This window comes from Oreochromis niloticus, linkage group LG23 (assembly GCF_001858045.2).
Source record: "Oreochromis niloticus isolate F11D_XX linkage group LG23, O_niloticus_UMD_NMBU, whole genome shotgun sequence".
Taxonomy (NCBI): Eukaryota; Metazoa; Chordata; class Actinopteri; order Cichliformes; family Cichlidae; genus Oreochromis; species Oreochromis niloticus.
In genome coordinates, this window is record NC_031986.2 from 31,733,566 (window position 1) to 31,755,351 (window position 21,786).

Sequence of the window (21,786 nt, forward strand, 5' to 3'; positions counted from 1 at the left end):
GTATGAATTTGAATGTGTGTGAATCTTTCTGTGTTGACCCTGCAATAAACTGGTGATGAATGTAGTACATAGGCAATACTAAAAAGTAGAAGGCTGTCAGGTAAAAAGTGACTGTTGCATTTTTTCATGTAGCCCAGGTGTGTGCAGGTAAAACAACATGTCAGCAGTTTTCTTACTGCTGGATGAGGAGAAAAACCTGTTCTGGCTAAGCAAAGAAAATATGTTTAAAAAAAACAAACAACCAAACAAAAAGAACAGTGAGATATGAGACATCAAGGCTTTCACAACACAAATATACAGAATAATTCCACATTTTTGTGCTTAAAAGTATTTCAGTGCAATTTTATTATAATTTCTAGCATTTCATAATAGCAATAATAACTGTGTAGCATTCCTTTATTATATATCATAGCGCATTTTAGAAACAGGTTTACAAAGTGCTGTGCAGAAAAACACAGAAAACACAATGTAAATACACAAAAAATACATGAGAAATATACTGATCAGAACAGTACAACATAACTAGACATAACAGCTAAAGTAAAAATAATAATTAAACAAAGCATCTTTGTGATTTGGCTGAAAGGATTATGGTGTCTATTCATTAAAAAAGAAAAAAAAAGATAATTAAAAACTGAAGCAGTAGCAAAAGAGGTTAATGGAAATTTCAACATATAGGTGTACATCTTCAAAATGCATGATAAGCCTAAAGAAGGTGGAATCGGTTAATGAGAGTATACAGTTAACTGTGGTTTATTGGTTAGTGGTAGTACATGAGGAGGGTGAATAACAGTGAAGGTCAAGACTCCAGCTTGTTGTGCATGAGAAGTGAGGTTCCTGACACTAACAGTTTTGAAATGTTTACAATAACAATATAGATGAAGTTGAGATTTTTGAAGGATTCAAATCACATCCTCATTTACAGTCTCCATGATAGCTTTGGTTTTGTAGTTTTAAGCACATCTCTGTAATTGTAACTGAAATGCATTTAAAAAAAAATCCAAAAAGCGATACCGCTTCCCATAAACGGCACCCTGTTATCTCTCTCGTACAGATTCCATTTGAAAGTAGAGATAAAGTGCTTGATAAAAACAGTAAAACCAGTGAGCTCTGTTTATTATCCAGGAAAATGACAACATTGTTTCTGGAAAGAGATGCTTCTGTTAACTTTAAGTATTAAATGTAAAATGTTTGTTAAAAGAGAAAACAGCAAAAACAACAGAAAATAAATAAGGCACACACAAAAACAAAGAAATGAACGTTATCTGATTAAAGTGCTGCCATTTTGAGAAATAATACTTTTTTTGTGAGAGTTACATGAAAAGATTGATAGAATGTATTCATGCTAAATATAGAGCTACAGTTAGCTGAGCTCAATATTAAAGACTAAAAATGCGGAGAAACCACTTGATTTTGTTCAACAAACAAGATGAATACTGTATGCTACTTATTTAACTTTAAATATGCATGAATTTAATTTCATGGTCAGTTCACGGATTGTAGCTGTTTCCCCATTTTTCCAATCTTTTTGCGAAGCTAAGCTAAACTAAGCTAATCATCTCCAGGTTGCAGTTTTATACTTCATTGTCAGATATGGCTGGAGATGCATGCAGGCATCAATCCTTTTCATCTCACTCTTTACACAAAATACTCATCGTAAAGTTAATCTGAAAAAACAAAACAAACAAAAAAACAAATTAAGTCACCCCAATAAAGGGGTACACTTTCAATAACATATAGTTTCCCATTAATCTACTATAGATGTTTGTGAATACTATGGTAAGAAGTATAAGGTGTTTGAGGTGCTGCTATGCATTTACAATAACTAAAACTAAAAGGAAAAAGGAAAGAAATCAAGACAAGACACAAGCCATGACATTTCCAGTGGTACCAACCCTGTATTTGCTATACTATGTTTACTGTGTACAACCCTAAGAGACCAACATGTGCACTCTAGTCAGCTTTTTTCTAGCAGTGATGCACTTAAAAAACAAAGATTTGAGAGAAAATGGCCGACATTTGATGTCATATAGGATGTAACTACCGTCCATCACTTAAACATTTACATCCATTAGCAAAAGAAACACTGGTTTCCTGATTGATGCTCTCTTTTACTTCAATTGGAAGTGAGTCAAAGAGATGATCCTCCACAATCAGGCAGCTCCTGCGAAGGAGGGAACACTGACCGAGCTGAGCTGGGAGACGATCCAGACAGTTTCCCTTCAATTCCAGATGTGTGAGCTGAGAAAGTTGGCCAATTTTCTCTGGAACAGAGGAGATACAGTTGTGGCCAAGGCATAAAGTCCTTAGTTTGGTGCATTTGAACAGTTGCTTGGGGAGTGCCTCGACTTTGTTCCCTGCAATGGCAAAATATAGGAGGTTCTGGAGAAAGCCCACCTCTGGTGGGATTACCACTATAGAATTATGGCTAACATCGAGGTGCCGCAACTTGAGAAGTGTGAATAATGGTGAAGGTAGAGATTCCAGCTTGTTGTGTGAGAGATAGAGCGACTCCAGGTTTTTAACATGGCTGATTGACAGTGGAATAGTGATGATCTTATTGTGCCAAAGTTTGAGACACGTTAGTCTTTTCAGGTGCTGAAAGCTGATGACCTCTTCAATGGTGCGAATGTTGTTGGATTTGAGATCAAGTTCCTGAAGGTTGTTCAAACTGAAGATGGCATGAGGGATTCGTTCCAGTTCACAGTTATGCAGTTCCAGTTCTGCAAGGTTCATCATTTTCTTCAAACTGTTCAGCACTAAGAGCTTTGTACCATCATTATGAATAACCAGCTTTAACAGATGTGGTGACAGGTCGGTTATGTTTGTAGGGATCTTTGTGAGGTTGCTTTTAAGGTGCAGAATCTTCAGGTGCCTGAGATCTCGTAGGGACTCAAGTCCAATCAGTTTGTTGTTTTCAGAGTTCAGGTTACCCACCAAGTAGAGTTCCCTTAAATTTTTCAACATGTATACCCAGCTAGGAATCTCTGCAACATCTGTGAATTTGACATGAAGGCATCGGAGGTGATCACGAAGGAAAATGAAAGCGGTCTGCTCAACTTTGGCAGGACAGTGGTAGAAGTGCAGCTCCTGGAGGTTTATCATTTGTGAGATCTTCGCTGTTATTTTGGCTTCTGGGATTAATTCTAGTTTCAGAATTTCCAAGTCAGTGAGATCAAACACAGCATCAGGAACTCCAGACAGCATGAAAAGATGAAGTTCCGACTTATCTTGAGGATTGCGCGTTACATGCTGGCGCAACTTGTCAAATGTCCATTCATGGTTCAGGCTGATTTCCCGAAGTTTATTCTCACTCACCTCAGAGAGAAAAACCCCAAAACGCTTTGAATACAGCTGGTCGTATTGATCAACCATGTGGAGGAGGAATGCAAAGTCATTTTTAACGTCAGGAATGTCACTGAAGCTGCTCTCCTCTCTGACTTTTTCAAAGGAATACTCCTTGAGTGGTCGCCGAAAAAGCCAGAACAGTGTGTATATGCAGATCACGCCATAAACGCATATGAGAGCAATATAACTAACAAGGAGCTTGTTTAACATAAATGCCATGTTATGTGTACAATGGAACTTGGTATATCCAGTCAAATGCTTTATTTCAGGCTCACACACATGGTCAAAATCTATATAAGCAACAAACGTCATTGTGTAGCACAGGATCAAAATAAATTTCACAGTTTTGATAACTGTCTGTATGGCATAGAGTCTATAAATCAAATCACTGTCTTCAACATGAGCACGGAATTTCCGAACTTTCTCAAACAGGGCCTTCGCTTGCTCGCCATCTTTCTTGTCCAGTATAGTCATGGAGGGAATTTCACTCACAAGCTTTTCAGCAGAAAAGGTAACCCCAGATTTAGTCAGCACCGGAGCGGACTGGTTCGGACTCCCCTCCTCGCTACTTGTGGACAGATGTTTCAGGAGAGAGGAGGCCCCGGCCAGCCTCTGCTTGTTCTCTGACGAATCCTCGCACGCAGTCTCAGACAGAGCTTTGGTAGTCCAAGGTGATTCAAAACACTTTCCCAGTATGGAAACAAAATGTTCTACTTTTGAGCTTGTTTTGGGGTATTTGAACCAGAAGTTGCTACTGACCATCAACACAATAGTGTGAATTAGAGCAAGGTATGGGAAATATTTTGAATACCAAGGTAGGGCGACATGGTAGCACATCTGGTTGACAAAAACATACTGCTGAAAATCCAGCTTGGTCCTGACGCCTGTAGGATAGGGCTGTCCGATGGTAGCTGGTTGTGTGAAGTGAATGGTAGGCGTGACGCTGTCGGGAGGCCTTTTAGCCATGAGAGGAGCAGCTTGCTCCCCAATGGCACTCTCTTTGTTCCAAAAGCCATTGGTTGGCTCTGGCGCTTCAGGTTCCAAGAAACCCCCGGACCCCTCTGGAGTTTGCTCCAGAATGGGAAGACAAACCACTTGGTCCTTAGTTAACTGCATGGTTCCAGAAAATATGGCCAACATCAACATGACAATACCAAGATAATCCATGAAGACATCCCACCATGGCTTCAGTATTCTGTAAGTTGGCTGGATGTCATTCAGGGAGGCTACTTCTGTGAGCGTGAACATTCCTGCAACAGAAAACAACTTTAGTAAGAAAATGTGCATAGGATTATATCACAGTTGATGTTTTTGTACTGAATTGTTTTCGCATAATGTCTCGGTCCATAATAAACCCACACATGAAGGAGTCTTAGAACTACCTTGTAAGCTGTTTACAGATATTCTCATCCCAGTGGTACTCTGTAAAAGCCTTCCCTGACTTAAAAAATGAAGAAATTGAGGAGGTGACAATGTTGTAGATGTCACGCTATAATGGACAATTGCAGTTTAACATGTCCAAGTGCAACCTTCTTACCATTAATCCTCCCTTTTTTTTTCACTTACATTAAAATGACTCCACTGCAATCACATTTATTCTCGTAAAGCTGGATCCATTAGGGGTTTAGTGAAAAAATGCACAGCTAGTATCCCTGTCTCAAATTTCAGCTACAGCTACATTTCTCAGGAACATTTAGAGCAGACTCAGAGAGGACAGCCTCTTGGGATTGTAGCTTTAGAGAGGAGCCCGCACTTGAACTGAGACATGATATGAGATGTCAGTGTGCAAAACAAATGGTGCAGTCTGCAGAGCAGCTGTAAATCCTAAGCATCTATTGCGTCTCTTTTCTGTTCCTGGTTTTCTCTGCACTTTCGTGACACTGTCATAGTGGCTCTAGAGAGCCTTAACATGCTGAATACTGTTTGAGCAATGAAAACACATGATACAAACAGCTGCTTCGGTGTTGCTATTTAAAGAAAAAAAACTAAATATAATTGTTTACCCCTGCGAATAAATCTGTTGTGTGTAAAGCATGAAGGTCACTGTTTTCCATGGGGCTGCAGAGCAGGCTGAGACCGGCTCCAGCAGCAAGACGCATCCATGCACTCAAAACAAGAGGTGGGGGATGTACGTGACGCCTTTAAACGCAGCACAAAAAAATCTGTCTTCGGCTGCAGAAAATCACTTTCACATTAAAACAGTACACTCTGTGCAGGTTTAATTCTCTGTCCAGCTCCACTAAATTTCATAACGCCATATAGCCTGCTAACGTTATTGAGCCAACGCACTGCGGGTACATTTAAAGACCTTAGATGATTTACACTAAAACAGCCACATACTCACCTTCAGGGAGTCTGATCCGGTTTTGCGGATGCCAGCAGTACCGAACAACGCCTCTTCTCACTTGCCATGTTTCCCTGATGAGATGAATCCGTCCATTCTTCGCACTAGTTCAACCGTGGGCCTGCCGGCAGAGCTGTAAGCAGCTTATCTGACTACCCCTACTCGGCTTCAGATGGTCCGGTCCTCTGCCTCTGACTGGGCGATACAGCCGGCACGGCAGCAGCAGCTGCTGGAGGTGAACACCGTTTTTGGTTGATATGCTCGTTCACCGGGGCCGGACCACCTCAGGACTTTGCACCAGGTCCGTGAAACTGTGCATTTTTCATGCGCAAATCTTCCCTAATATTGCGCATGTTTTCTGTCCCACATCAGGATCTGATACGACGGCACAGAGCGTTTTGAAGCCCTTGTTTCAATTGACAGCAAAGTGCAGGATGACCCACTGAAGTTAGGGACCGTGGCAAAAGTGCAAACGCCACATTTAAAACTGAAGCTCGGCTGGTTTAGTAGAGAGTGCAAGAAAACAATTTTCTGATTGTCAGCCTTCACTTTCAAACGGGAACATGCGAGCCCTTTTTTATTACACTGCATTTCCCCTTTTAATTAATAAAAAAATCTTTTACTGACAGCTGCAACCAAGCCCCCTTTGTTTACAAAGGCACATTTCATTCACCAAAAGGAAAAAACGTGACCACATCTTGGAATTACATCTTACAGTTTATGAGTTACAGATTTCATGAGCTTGTAATTACTGAATAACAAGTGATAACTGTGAGAGAAGATTTCTTTCATTTTCCTTTTTTGTAGATGCAAAGCATTTTCACAATTGCTGAATCAAATAACATAACTTTTTAAAAAATGCCTTTTTGGGCTTAAATATTTTTCCCAGATAACCATGTAAATTATTTTGTAGACACTTCATACCAACTACATTGTTTTTTATCTGAGGCCCTGTGCACTTCCAATAATAATCTTCTTTACAGTTATTAATCCTCAACAGCCAGCAGGTGATGTTTTATCCCACAACACAGTCGAATACAGGACATTGTCCTTTGTGCTGTTCCCTCTTTTAGACGCTTTAGATTTTGCATCACTGGTCAGTAAACCAATAGAATCAAAATTGTATTGCATTTTATTTGCAATATTCTGACATTTAGAAATTCCAAATGACATTTTTTTTAAAAACTCAAATTTTATTGGTCAATGACATAAAAATACTGTTCATGAAAATGCATATTTCTTACGCTGCATATTTTTTGCTCACACTTAGGAGACAAAGACAAAGACCAGTGTGACATCATCCTTCAGGTTTTTAATGCACTTTAAAATGACAGCTTCCTACAATAGAGAACTGTTTCATTCTAGTTTCATTCTAAGTTTCTAGATTCTATGTATATTTCATAAGTACTTTCCTCTTTTTCTGTGATCCATGTGAAGTAACAGTCTCTTAGATGTAAATATATACAGTACAGCCTAAAGCTACTGGCCTACACATAAATGTGTGGTCATGAATGTGAAGATTTACATTCAGTGATCAAGTTATGTCATGACGCAGTGACTGGAAATAGGCTTTGAAGAAAGGCTTTAACAGTATGGGAAATAAGCTTCTTCCCTCTCCACAGATTAAAGAGAAAAATCAATATCACTTTATGTATATAAAGCTAGAGGCAGCAGAGAGTTATTTTATCAGAGACTTCAGGGAGAAAGAGCTGACCTGGCTGTATCAGTGACTACTGGTTAACAGACAGATGTGCGACTAAAATAAAACTTTTCATAAAACTTTTAGAAAGAAAAAGAAAACTTTCTCATAATGCTGAACTCGCTCCTTAAGACTGAGTAGTGGCCATATAAAGTGTCCCTGCAGCAGCCACACTCAATGTGACAGTAGATGAATATGTCATTTTCCTTCCGTTAATAAAACAAACAAACAAAAAGATATCTCTAGCCTATTGTGTAATACTTAAATATAACAATGACTTCATATTAAACAAATGCTCTGAATTGATAGACAGAACAAACAGCAGGCACTACGGCTACAGTAAGGCATCTCACTCAGCCTTCATTTGATCCCTGACATCTGAAGGCAGAGTTTCAAACAGTGTCTCCTCCACTATAAGGCCACTGCGCTTCAAAGCGCGACAGAAAGCAAGCTCCTGTGGCAGGAACTCAAAGTGGTTGCCTTTGAGCTCCAGGTAGGTCAGATGAGCTAGATAGGATATTTTTGGCGAGAGTTTGGACAGCGAGTTCTTGCCAAGCTTTAGCGTTTTCAGCTTTTTGCAAAAGAACAGTTCATCTGGTAGATTTTCAATTTTGTTACAAGAGACAGAAAGGTACTGCAGACTCTGAAGAACTCCGATTTCTGGAGGAATGAAACGGATGTCGTTGTTAGATAGGTCCAGGTAGCGCAGCTTGTTGCACAAGAACAGGTGTGAAGGCAATATCTCAATCTTGTTGTGGCTGAAGTAGAGGTGCTCTAAGCTGCCGAGTTTTTTGATATGCTCTGGGATATACATGATGCTGTTGTACCAGAGTTTGAGGCAAGTGAGCTTCCGCAGATGCTGGAAGCTGACAATCTCCTCTATCGAACGAAGGTTATTCTCTTTCAGGTCAAGCTTTTGCAGACTTGTTAGGCTAAAGACTGCATGCGGAATGCGCTCCAGATCACAGCGCACTAGCTCCAGCTCTATTAGATTGGTCATCTTTTTCAGGTTGTTGAGCATTACTAGCTTAGTGCCATCGTTGTGTAAATAGAGTTGCTGCAGATGGCTGGAAACATCCACAATCGACTGGGGTATCTTGGTTAAGCTGCTCTTAAGGGAGAGTGTTTTGAGACACTTCATTTCCCGCAGAGACTCAAGAACTATATTCTTGGAGGCATCAGAGCTGAGGGACCCAGTAAGATAGAGCTCCTCTAAATTTCGCAGGCCATACATCCAGTTTGGAAGTTCCCTGTTATCGTCGAACTTCACACGAAGCACTTTCAGGTTCTCTTTGAGGAAAGATGTAGCAGTTGTGTGCAACTTTAAAGAGCACTGGTAAAGAGACAGCTCCTGAAGATCTTGCAGCTGTGAGATTGAGGCAGGGATGGTGACATTGTTGATGAGTTCCAGCTTGAGTGACTGCAGCTCTGTCAGTTCAAAGACAGTGTCGGGTAAACCAGGGAACATGAACAGCTGTAGTTCAAGTTTGTTGTTGGAGTTGGTCTGGAGTCTCTGACGCAGTTTCTCTGCAGTCCACTCATGGTTGAGACTGAGCTGTTTCAGTTTGTTCTCACTGACTTCGGAGAGAAAAACTGCAAATCGTTTGGAATACAGCGGGTCATACTGGTCAATCATGTGAAGCATGAAAGCAAAGTCATTCTTGACATCTGGGATGTCACTGATCCCCGTTTCCTGTCGCACATACTCGAATGAGTATTCTTTCAGTGAGCGGTAAAACAGCCAGTAGGAGGTGTAGAGGCTTGTTAATCCATAGACAGACACCAAGAACAGGTAACAGCAAGACAACTTAGAAAAGAGATGAGCCATGGTGTGATTGCATTCGAAGACTTTGTAGCCTGTCATGTTCTGGATCTCCTCGATACCGTTGCAATGTACTGTATTATTTACGTTATTTACTAGAGCGCTGTTATAAGCAATGATCAAAAGGAATTTAAACACCTTGAATACAGTCTGGCAAACATACATGAGGTAAAGGATATCTCCTTCCTCAACATGCAAACGGAACTTCTTCACCTTTTCAAACAGAGCTTTAGCTTGTTCACCCTCTTTTTTATCAAGAACACTTGCTGATGGCTGGTCAACAACAATCTTTTCGGCAATAGAACGCAGGGACTGCGTCTTCTCGAGGCTGCCTTCCCCCGGAGACATAGGAATGTTAGACCTAGAAGCGGTGTCCTTTTTATGATCCTGTTCTTCTGGATTTTCTCCAGACACTTCCGACAAAGCTCGTGTGGTCCAGGGAGAGTCAAAGCACTTGCCAAGCATAGAGATAAAATGCTCTATTTTAGAGCTTGAGCCAGGGAACTTGAACCAGAAGTTGCTACACACCATGAAAACTAAAGTGTGCATGAGCACCAAATAGGGAAAGTATTTGGCATACCAATGCAAGGCATTCTCATAGCACATTTGGTTGATGAAACTGTACTGTTGAAGATCTAGATTGGTCTTCAGGCCTGTTGGTACAGTTGAGGTGTTGGACTGCAGATGTAATGGTGACTTCAACTCTACTTCACTGCTGTTGTCTGGAGGCAATGATATTCTCTGAGGAAGGCATATAATTTTATCGTGCATTACCTAAAATGAAATAAAAAAAATATATAATATATATATATTAGAAAGAAGAAATGCATAATAAGGCTCAGTCAGACACAGAAATGAGTGTTTTTCAGATTTCATGCAATGAAGGGTCCACAGTTAAGCTTTTGTTAACTTAAAGGTGAGCCTTTGAAGCAACTAACAATGAAAGCAAAGGACACTGCTGATTGACGTATGATAAATACCATTAGAACACCAGAATGTCCCCTAGCAATCAACCGTCAGGTACAATCAATGAGCAACAAGCCTTTGTAGCTTAAAGTACTAAATTGTTTCTCAGTTACGTTTCAAGGGTAATTTGCTTTCTCGAAAATAATTCACAAGAACATTTATAATCAGGACATTTTGACATTTATATCCTTGCAGGTTTCAGCAAACCAGCCATAGGGCCAAAACTGGTAACCCTGGAAATGGAGGATTAATCATAGAGTGGCTACAGTTGTCAAACTGCCTATTGGGTCTGTTGTAACCTACACCATGATCTTTTATAACAAATGCAAACCTAAACTCAGTAGTTTTAATGGCTGAGCAAGAAAACATTTCTCAAAAGTTAAAATATTTTATGCAAGAAATAAAATAGTGGTGGCAACCCTCGACTCAAGGACATATGATCCTAAGACAGCATCATATGTTTGTCCTGATGCAAGTATTACAGTATTTTTTTGCATGAAATATGTGTTGAATTAGAACATGGACTGCTTCAACCCAGGAGACATTATGCAATTAAGTAGTTTAGAGCATAATGGTCACTGTGATAGCTTCCCAGATCTGATAAGCCTTCAGTATCATAGATCTTTTCCTCAAACTGAATGTCCCATATCACGCGACATAACAAAATGCTACCCTGCATCTTCCATGTTTTGCTGGCTGTTACTGGTCTGAATGTTCGCATGGATAAACACTGCTTCTCCAGAAAAAGAGAAGCAAAGTCTTTATGGCATTTCCCATCTTTGATTAGACAGGAATCGATGTCTGATTAAAACACCACACACACTCCATTAGCTTGAGTAACATGAGGAAGTCAAAACAAGTCAGTATTCACTGCTAAAGGTTGAACTATTTGTTAAAAACCAGACACTTTTGCACTGTAAGGAGATAATACACTAAAGAGCCCTCTTCTGACTGCACCTGTGACACAGATACAAAAAAATCCAGTACATCCCAGATACACTGCTGTTTTGATTTCTGTTTTTCTACCATTTAGTCATTCCTAAAGTTCTTAGTCAGTCGGAGACGTATGTGTTATCCTTGTTACTTACATTTTCACTGAGAGAGAGCCGTGCATGGATTTCAGTAAGCCACACAAAGTTACCACATTATTACAGTGCATATAAAGCATTCTCTCATTAACTTTACTTGGGTGCTCTATGTAACCTGCTCTCCTGACTGCATGTAAACACACTGAGCGCTATCCACCAAATGGCATCAGTAAAAAACAAATGCCTTCGGTGTTTACTTGTAATGTAAATAATGAAAAACAGCTGCTTGACTCTGAGATGCTAATGACAGGAAATGGGGCTCTGAGGAGGAGATGTTATGTGGACTCTGTTTACCTGTTTGAAACTCAGCCCATTTAAGTGAGAAGTGCGGACACAAAATGACATTATCACTATAGTAAGGAATGCAGTTGCGCTGCAGATATCACAGACAGCAATGCAAAGTCAAGTCAGTAAACGTCTCTGAAGACTGAGTGATTGAACTGCAGAATTTTTAAAACTCAAACTATACAGTAAGTGACGAGATTTCTGTGTCAGACAGCGTAATCCGTTTACATAAAACCCCACAATGGTTTGGACTGACTTCTAAACTAAACTTGGCTACAAAAAGAATTGTTCACTCAATTTACAACCAATCAGATCACGTCCAAACACTGTAATGGTGAGAATGGGAAACAATGGCAGCTTCTAGCTTGATAAATTTCCTGTTAACATTTTTCTTAAACTGTTTTGGTATCATTTCCAGGATTTACACTAAAGAGTTGTACAACATTCAAAAAACGTCCCCATTTCACACAGAGAGTGAAGTCAAGTAGCGCCTCACAGGAGTTAGGAGTCTTCTGTTTACTAAAAGTGGCTGGGCGGTTAAAGTTTCCACTGGTACACTCCTGATGGGCTGAATGCCTCCCTTGCTTCACACAGGCTTGGTTGTAAAAACACATAATTAGCGCTTTTTTGAGCTGGTTCCAAAGCAGAAAGCAAAGCAGTAATGTTGCCATCTGGGAGAGTATAGACCTTCTCTGAGTCTAATTATTGTTAGATTTAATGAAAAAACTGTAGAAAAACTTCTCTTATCACATAAACAGAATGTTTGAATCCAAACTTGTGGGTTACTGTGTATTAGCTACACTTCCATTAGTCTCTTTCTTTAAGTAAATACATCATGGTGAGTCAGTCTTACTGACCTGAAGAGTACATCCAAAGACGCCAATCATGAGCATCATTACAGACAGATAGTCAGTGAACACATCCCACCACGGCTTCAGGACTCTGAACGCTGTCTGTTGTTCAGAAAACTGCCGGAATTCCATCACAGGAATCATGGTGCCTGTTACAAAACAATGGAAAAGAACACCACATAACTCTTAGATAGTACAATTGGGAAATGTATTAGCCTCAGAGAAAACAATGACATTATTAAATTCACAGGGCATTCCTTTTTAAAGCCACTCACCACCACTGACATTCATGATGCATCTTACATCCCTTTTGTTGTTGTTGTTTGAACTCTGTCACATCTTTAATGTTTGGCTAACCATTTTAATTTGGCTTTTGAGTATTCTGCTTTTTGCTTATCAGTCAAAGCAGTTTTTAAACTTTCCTTTCAAAGGTGCCAAAAATGTTCATTTCTTAGGTTCCATTCAAGCTCCCAAACATTTTTACCAAATATCAAGCCATTTTTCCATTGTTTTCTTTTTAACCTTGAAATATCAAAGCTTTCAACAATATTCCAGGACCAAGCCCACAGGCCTGGGCAGTCATGTCATCATAAAGTAGGGTGGAGAAACTGTTAAAGGACACAATATGTGGACTGCAGCCCAACGTTGTGAGGTAATCAATGCAATCTACAAACTTGGTCCACATCAAGGGACTGAAACATTCAATTTCATTGATTTGTGGTCAATTTGTGGTCTCAATCTGCATTCACTAAAAGAAGATTAACCACAAAAGTATCTGGATATAGATGAGTTTCTTTTGTGCTTCCAGAATGATGCTTTAAATTACTTTGACAAAACATTTTTTTCAATGTTAACTGACCATACTGGTATGGTATTGGTCCAGAAATTCACAATGAATCAAAAACGTATTTTCCTACTTCCCACAATCCAGATAGATGACTTTTGAACTCTGAACTTTCTCTCTTTGCCCAAACCTCATCTCAAGTGGAACTCTGACACTGTACCCATCTCAAATGTAATTTATTAAGAGCCATTCTATACATAGGACTATAAAAATTACTCATTCTGACAAGTGTTTGGACATTAATTTCAGTCCAAAAAGCCCACTGGTTTTGCAGAGTCGGTTCACACCTGGCAACACGATGACTAACAAAACTGATCATAACCAATCACAGCACTTAGCTTGTATACACAACAGCAAGATGTTGGAGCTATTAATCTCTTTACAGGCTATTTAAAGCTTAATTTTGTTAAAACCGGTAGCATGAAAAAGAGCAGAGTCCCTCACACTGTCATTATGTGGCCACCTTCTTTAAAGTACTGCAGCTGCAGGATCCTGTTTCCAGTGTCTGTCTGGCAGTAGCTTGGCTACACTGTCATTTAAACTGAAGAGGCGTGTGACAAACACTCTCCACACGGATTTTTGTAGTAAAACATTCCAGTGTGAACTATATAGTGCATAGCATGTCTCTACAACCGGAAAATGACTGAACGATCTAAATAGTTGTTAGATTATAAAGTGCAACATTTGATCACACACAGCTCCACGGCACTAAATAGCTACGGTCAATAAAACTTTGTCTTGCATTATTAATACGTTTAGCCGTAAAGTATTCTTGAACATGTTGCTAAAAGACTGAAGCTTTTAGAGACGTCATGTTTTTCATAGTTCAATTAAGTTTTTTCACCTGGAGTGTCTATATCGATTCTTCCATTTCACGATCATAACAACAGGAAGGAATGAGAGAAGCTCTTCAGGAGATGTTTATACGAAACCATGGCTGACTTTAGAGGGTCGGTTCAGTCACACAGCAAAAATGATTTTTTCTCACTTAGCTCCAAATAACAATGCAAATAAGTGTAAGTTTCAGTGTTTTGAGATATCCATCTCAATGGAATTTTGTTGATGGCATCTTTTTCTCTTTAAAGAATTCTAGCAGCTACATTTTAAACTGTGGTTTGGCCACATTTCTACTCATGAAGAAGTTATGATGTTGACAGTTTAATAGATGCTAAATTTACTCAAGTATTGCATGTAAGTAATAGAGTCAGCGTAATATTAAACTTTTATTTATACTATGTTGCTATTTGTGGAGGAGTTTTAGAATTCCTGTTTCAGATCCATGGCATTCTGGCTGGACTCCAAACTGGTAGCAAACTGATTCCATCTTATTGCTGTTTTATTGCCATCTTGCCACAATAAAGTCACTTTGAAGTAGGACGTGTAAGGATTCTGGTTCCTGGATACTGAACAAGCTGAAGTCATCCTACTAACAAATGTATAATCCAGCAAACAGAGTGTTAGACTAGTCTAATGGGCTTGATACGAATGCACGGACAAGTTTCTCAGAGTCAGCTTGAGATAAGAAATTTCTGACTTTTGATCTATATTTTTAAAGTGATAGAAAGCAGTTCCAGTGACTGTCAAAACTAAGACCATTCACCAAAACAGATTCCTGACTTGCTCGCTGTATTTCAGAGCAAGGGATGATAAATATGAACACATTTTCTGTCTGACTTTTTTGGACCACCAGCAAATATTACCATCTGGTCTGTGTTCAGTTCTAAAAAGTTTCGAGACATCCAACAATTAATGTCATCAGTTCAGCTCATTAATTTATGAAGAGAGGTTAGATCATCAAAGTAAAACGTACAACTGTGTATCATCTGTGTAAGTATGATGGAATATATCAGGATTCTTTATGAAAGCACCAACTGGGAGTATGTAAAAGTTAAAGAGTTATCGACCAAGAACAGACCCCTGATGGACCTGCATGTATGTGTGCAGAAACACAATCGTTCCCCGCAAACAGCAAACTGAATGTGTGTAAAACCAGCAGCAGGTCCTTAATTTTATAATATGAATTTCACTGCTGTCCTAAAAAAAAGTTTAGGCTAAACAAATGGATTTACGAGGCTAAACTAATTCAACTCAGCTGAGATCCTGGGGGTGTCCATGGTTTAATGGGGTGGGGGGAGGGGAGGGTTGAAAGGGCTGCCTACACTCTGTGTTAGGTAAAGGAAAAATACTGTCTTGGTACTGGATGAGTCAGCCATTGAATTGAACTGACCAGGCCATATCCTTGTCCCTTCCTGACAGGAAACTTGCCTGAATCCCAGATATCCAAAAACAGACATGTTTGGAACACACCCAGCCCCAGGCATACAAAAAGTCCTGTCTCATTAAGGACATGGGAGGAAAAAAAAACCCGGGATTGGATTTCTCTTTTCTAAGGAGCTACTTTCAAGTCTTTAGACTTTAATGTAAAACGGAAGCGCCTAGAAAAGTGCTCACACAGTAAGAAGAACTGTGATTCATCTTGCAGTCGCACAAATCATATAAGTCATCCTGTTAGGAGCTACAGTTCGACCTTAAAACGTTTTTAGTGGCGATTCAGTGGTGCTTTCTTACAGCGGTGCTGTCCACTTTCCTGTACGCAGATTACTCTGTAGCATATTCAGACCCTATTTATATAACCAAGACATAAAGTAACGGATAACCGGATAACTTGTTTGAGAGGCGCTCCGCCGAATATAACTGCGTTATTGTGGCTCCGCTGCGCGTTTGGGCAGTGAAAATCCGTTTATCGCGTCGGTTCAACATCACTGACAGTGTTAAAGGTAAATATTTACCTTTTCTGAGATGGGAGCTGGACTCGAAGATCTGAGTTGTCGGGTTTCAAGCGACGAAGTCTCCGATCATCATGTGCGTGGCCGCCTTTCTCCTCTGCCTCTGACCGCCAACCTTCCTAGATCCTCTGCCAGAGCATGCAGGCATGTATACTGTGAGCCACAGGGGCGTGGACATCTCACGAAACCCCAGCAGACGTTTGTAATTCATGGAAACTGCAGCTGGCTGCTAATATTGATGACAATAGTACTAACATTAAAGCTTATTAAAAATGTATGCATTTATTTGACTTTTCAATACAGCTGAAAAGTAAAATTACTTTATTAAAACTCATCAGTATACACTCAGAGTATCAGTCTCAGGCAATCAAGTTTTTTTTTCTTTACACAACTGATTTGATCAGTCTTTTGTTGGATGTTTGTTACATTGCAGATCACAATCAAACAAAGTGTGTTTACAGCAACAAGATTAAACTGTTCAAGCAAGAGCAAATATGCCAAATTTAATTGATCAAAAATGTTGTTTTAACATGGGCCTTTCTAATGAATATATGGTAAGTATGTAAGTAATGGGACTGGCAGTAAAAAATGCTGTTTTTTTTACTCCATAAAGTATTAAATGAATGCTGCTCAGTAGTATAAAAAAAATCCTTAAAGATGCAAAACCTTTACTTTCTGATTCTACTTTATTTACATCTGAAATGTAAGTATAGCAACAAAACTGAGGCAACAGTAAAAAATACATCAAATCCATTGTAGAGCCCCCCCCACCCGACTGATGAGAAAAGGTCGAACGTTTAAATTAACCTTGTTGCAGTAAAATCGAGCTGAACAGCAGCAGCAGTTTCATCATTTGCCTTGAGATTCACTTTAAAAGTGCAGTTTCATATTGATTCTTTTTTTCTTTCTTTTTTTTTGTTTGGGAGGTTCTTTGTAGGACATCAGATCAGGAACCAAATTGCTATTCATGCCGTAGGCTAAAAGGGACGGTAGACTTAAAGTGAGAGGAGTTAAAACAGCTCTTTTCAGGCGCAGGGTGAACTGAGGAACTCTGAGTCATGCAGCCGTGTAACAGCCCGCGGTTGCTTTACTCTGTTGCCCTTGAATAATTTAACAGTTTTTTTATGCTAACTAATATGTGAAGGCCCATGCTCCTGAGTGGTGCATGCATATGCCCCTCATCCTGCCTTCCTCACCTGTTTGCTCCTTATGAATTATATCTGCTGCCAGTTTCATTGGTGTGGTGCCTGGTAACGTGCTGTTAATCAGGGCAGCTGTGATTTAAAGTAAAAAGTCTGACCCATGCCTCTTTGTTGTTTACCGTTTTATTTCATTGCACTGCACCGCCTCCACCACCTCCCTACAAACACCCCAAATAAAGTACTTAACTCTAACCCTTTTCATTCTGTTATTTAAAGTCACTCCTCCTCTCCTCCTCCCAGTGAGCTGGGGTCGTAACAAGTGGACTCCAAGAACAAAAACATGAAATCGAGGAAATGAGCACAACGGATCCGCATTATGTAAAACCAGTGTAAAAATAAACCAGTTTGCCTTTGAAAAGCAATTAAGTAAAACACAGATTAGTGAAAGTATTTAAAAGTTCTGTAACTTCCACCACTGAATTCAACTTAAGGAATTAGAGACTCTTTGTGCTATACTTTTGTTATCTTGCAGGAAAGCTTTTAAGTTGTTTTGAACACTGTTAGCTTTTGTGGCTGTTGCAGACATCAACTAACAAGTATTACAAATACTGCCTCTGTTTCCTGCTGCACAGACTGATAGTGCAGTTTGAGTGAGCTGTTACTATAATGTAAAATATTAGAGTGCCATTAAGACATCGCCTCGTACTTTCCACTGCCATCAATTTTAGTCCAGCAGCACTTCCACTGTATCTTGTAGAGAACTTAAAGAGCAGATGCTACCCGATACCATCTTCTTGAAGGCTAATCTATTCACTTAGTGAATCACTTTGCAGCTTCTAAACCAGTATACACCAGTGATATTTTAATTATTTCTCTTCTCAGTTTAGGTCCAGTTAATGCAGTGTAAAACAACTGGCATGATCTATGAGATAGATCATTTATCACGAGGGAATACGTAGCTTAGAATAAAATAGAATAGTTTTAATTTTCATTACTTTTGTTTTGTGTAGTTTATATCAGTGAGAGTACTGTTTGCATATCCCCATAACCAGTATAACGCTTTTTCATCATCCACTGTGAAATGTTGGTTTCTCTAAAGTGCCTGGCCTTGCTTCCAGTCCTGGGAAGTTGTGTATTGACACTAATGCTTTAGGACCTCTATAGATCTTTTTTGACAGGAGCTTTTATGGTTGGAACTTTCTGTTCTTTATTTTATAAAATTACATCTGTGATAAAGTTTCTTTTCTCTCTTTCTCAGGGAACAAAGCTTGATATAGTGATGTTGTGATGGTGTCCTAACATTTGATTTGTTTTTCAGCTCTATGCACTGTCCCCTTAGAAACATTCAGTGTAGCCATGATTTAAAGCCGAGAAAGCCCCTCTTTGGTTAGAATAACATTACGACTTTTATCACTTTGACTTATTTCTGGTGCCACCTTTCCCACTCTCCCACTGCTACTTAGCAAGAATTGCTATGTTGGAAACTTGAAGCAGAGCCATATTTGGGTGAACAAAGGCTGCAAGTTTATTTACCTGATGATTTGATCTAATCCACGTCCACATTTCATCTGAAAGCTGTTTCCATGGAAGCATACAGCTCAGAAAACCTTACCTTTGTACAAAGGAGTTTGGTTGCTGAATAAAAAAATTAGCAAATTTGGAATTTATTCAGCACTGTTGCCGCACAGCAAGAAGGTCCTGAGTTCAATTCCACCATCAGGCCGGGGTCTTTCTGTGTGGAGTTTGCATGTTCTCCCCGTGTTTGCGTGGGTTCCCTCCGGGTACTCCGGCTTCCTCCCACCGTCCAAAGACATGCAGCTTGTGGGGATAGGTTAATTGGATAATCCAAATTGTCACTAAGTGTGAATGTGTGAGTGAATGTGAGTGTGAATGGTTGTCTGTCCCTGTGTGTTGGCCCTGCGACAGACTGGTGACCTGTCCAGGGTGTACCCCGCCTCTCACCCTATGACAGCTGGGATAGGCTCCAGCGCCCCCCGCGACCCTGTAAAGGATAAGCAGAAGCGTTCTACACAAACTTTTTCTATATTGGAATTTAAATTGGTAGAATTTATTCAAAATGCAATGAAGGAATAAAAAAATGGAAATATATTTGCACATCTTTCTTTTGATAATCTGGTTATGTAATTCTGATTAAATGTAATCCATTTTAAGGCACCTCAGTCTATGGGTTTATTATGAAAGAAATAGTTGGAAATAAATCCATGAAAATCAGTGGAGTCGAGATTTAAGAGTGATGTAACACAAAGTTTACTGTAACAGTAAAACCCTTTTAAAGCAATAAAAATCTGATCCGAAGGCGACATGCTGTTGATAGTGCTTTCTTGGCAGGTTTCTCAGAAAGGCGGTCAGATATTTAATGTCTTCAAATATCCCTACGGACACATGATTGCAAATTCAATAGGGATACGCCAGAGAAAAGCTCTGGCAAGGCATCCCATATTCCTCTGTGGTTTCCTGATTTAATATAAAATATAGAAAATAATGTTGTTTTGTCAAATAATAACAGCAATAAATAAACTCATTTTATATAATTTGCAGAATTACAGTATTACAGCCCTCATGTCTTTATATTTTCCTAGGAACATGTAAAATAATGCACAGGTTTAGTTAAACATCTGCAAACATACAGAGAAATACAGCATGTAAGGCAAAAACTGCATTTGTACAACTTTAATGAGCTTAAAAGTCTATATATGGTATGACCACGTTTATTCTTCATCATAGCCTGAACTCTCTTAGACAAGCTTTCTGGTAATTTCCTCAGGAATACTTCTCCAGGCTTCTTGCAGGACATTCAAAGCTCTTGTTTAGATGTTAGCTACCTTTTGTTCCACTTTCTGTCAAGATGATCGTAGACTGCTTCAATAATGTTGAGGTCCTGGATCCAGGGTGGCCAACCCATGCCTGATACTCTTCAGTTGTTCGGTTTTCTATCCATGTATGCTTTTAGTGCATTGGCAGTGTGTTTGGGATCATTGTCATAAGGAACAAATTAAACTACTGCCAATCAGATGCTTTCCAGGCATGGTCGATGCTCAAAATCCCAACAATTTTGACAAGATCCAGAAGACCACTGGCTGACATGCAGCCCCAAACCCCAAACCATAACAGAGCCTTCACCATGTTTTATAGTTGGCTGTTGACAATCACTGTTGTACCTCTCTCCTGACCTCTTCCACACATACTGACACAATTTAACCAAAAATTCATATTTGGCTTCATCACACAAGTCCAGTTCTTGTGTAATTTGGCATACCTTAATCTTTTCTCTGTATTTCCCTTCCTTAAGGATTTCACCAAGACCATTTCTGACTTGGTGAAAATCCTTGGATCAACTGAAGGGCCAAATGCATCTGTCAGGTCCTATGTCAGGTGTTTGCTGGATTTTTTCTTCTTCTTCCATTTCTTTAGAACATGAGTTTCAGATACTGTTGATCTGCTCTAGATATTATTTTAAAGCCTAGAACTTGTCCAGGGTTCATTTGTTTTGTCCTTCACTTGTCCAGTTTCACATTTTCAACCACACACTGCACATTATGCTGAGATATACCAAATATTTGGCTATCAGCTATTTGAGGCGTTCTTTTTTTTTTGGCTAAAGGCTGGTAGAAACAAAGTGCCTAAAGATATCATCTCAGTTAGGTGTCTTTTTTATACTTCCATCCATCCATTCGCTTCCGCTTATCCTTTTCAGGGTCGCGGGGGGCGCTGGAGCCTATCCCAGCTGTCATAGGGCGAGAGGCGGAGTACACCCTGGACAGGTCGCCAGTCTGTCGCAGGGCTAACACACAGGGACAAACAACCATTCACACCTAGTGACAATTTGGATTATCCAATTAACCTATCCCCACAAGCTTTTTTATACTTTAATTGTTAATTGTTCACACGTCAGTGTTAAGTGGCTCAACAAACAGACAAAAAATTTTCTGAAAATGGTCAGGTAAAAGTAGCGGCCTTAAAATAAGTAAAAAAGAATAGAATAGAATAGAATAGAATAGAATAATCCTTTAATTGTCCCACAAGGGGAAATTTGGTTGTAACAGCAGCCAAAAAGACACATAAGTACACAGGACACAGAACAGAAACGTACACAATTTTTCTTACATATTTAGAAATATATGTAAAAAAGCAGCCAAAGTCCAGATAAGAACTTTGAACTTTTGCACAGTATTGTCTAATTCACGCAGAAATGTTCGACAACCTTGTTTCCAAATACAACCCTGCATGTCTTGTTACACATTGCCACGGTGTCAGTCTTGGCACAGACTCATAAACAATCCACCCAGGACTGTTTAGTTGGATGTGGTGGCTGTTTTGTTAAACGTGACATTAACATCATCAGCTGGCTTATAGATGCCGACTCATTTAATAATGGACTAATGGACAGAGTAAAAAAGTGACCGCAAAGACTACTTAGGTGAAATCATTATTTGTTAGCCCACACGTGACACAAACGTCACCTCACAGGCCTGTGTGGTAGTACAGTGCTGCCTTCATGTCCGTTACGTAAACAAATAATTGAAGACGAAACGTGAACTTAAGAGTTTTAACGGTCCTCATGCTGTTAAGTGTTAAGTGACTTTCGTTGGA

General features: G+C 39.6%; 1 protein-coding gene across 1 annotated transcript; it reads right to left on the reverse strand.

The window, feature by feature from the left end:
• Positions 1-326: 326 nt before the first annotated feature.
• On the reverse strand, positions 327-16,197 carry lrrc8db (leucine rich repeat containing 8 VRAC subunit Db). Its single transcript, XM_025903282.1, has 4 exons — positions 16,037-16,197; positions 12,410-12,552; positions 7,744-9,987; positions 327-4,614 (listed from the first exon to the last, which is right to left on the reverse strand). The coding sequence occupies exons 2-4, from the start codon at positions 12,545-12,547 to the stop codon at positions 2,041-2,043; spliced, it is 4,956 nt and encodes a 1,651-aa protein (XP_025759067.1). The 5' UTR covers positions 12,548-12,552; positions 16,037-16,197; the 3' UTR covers positions 327-2,040.
• Positions 16,198-21,786: the final 5,589 nt, after the last annotated feature.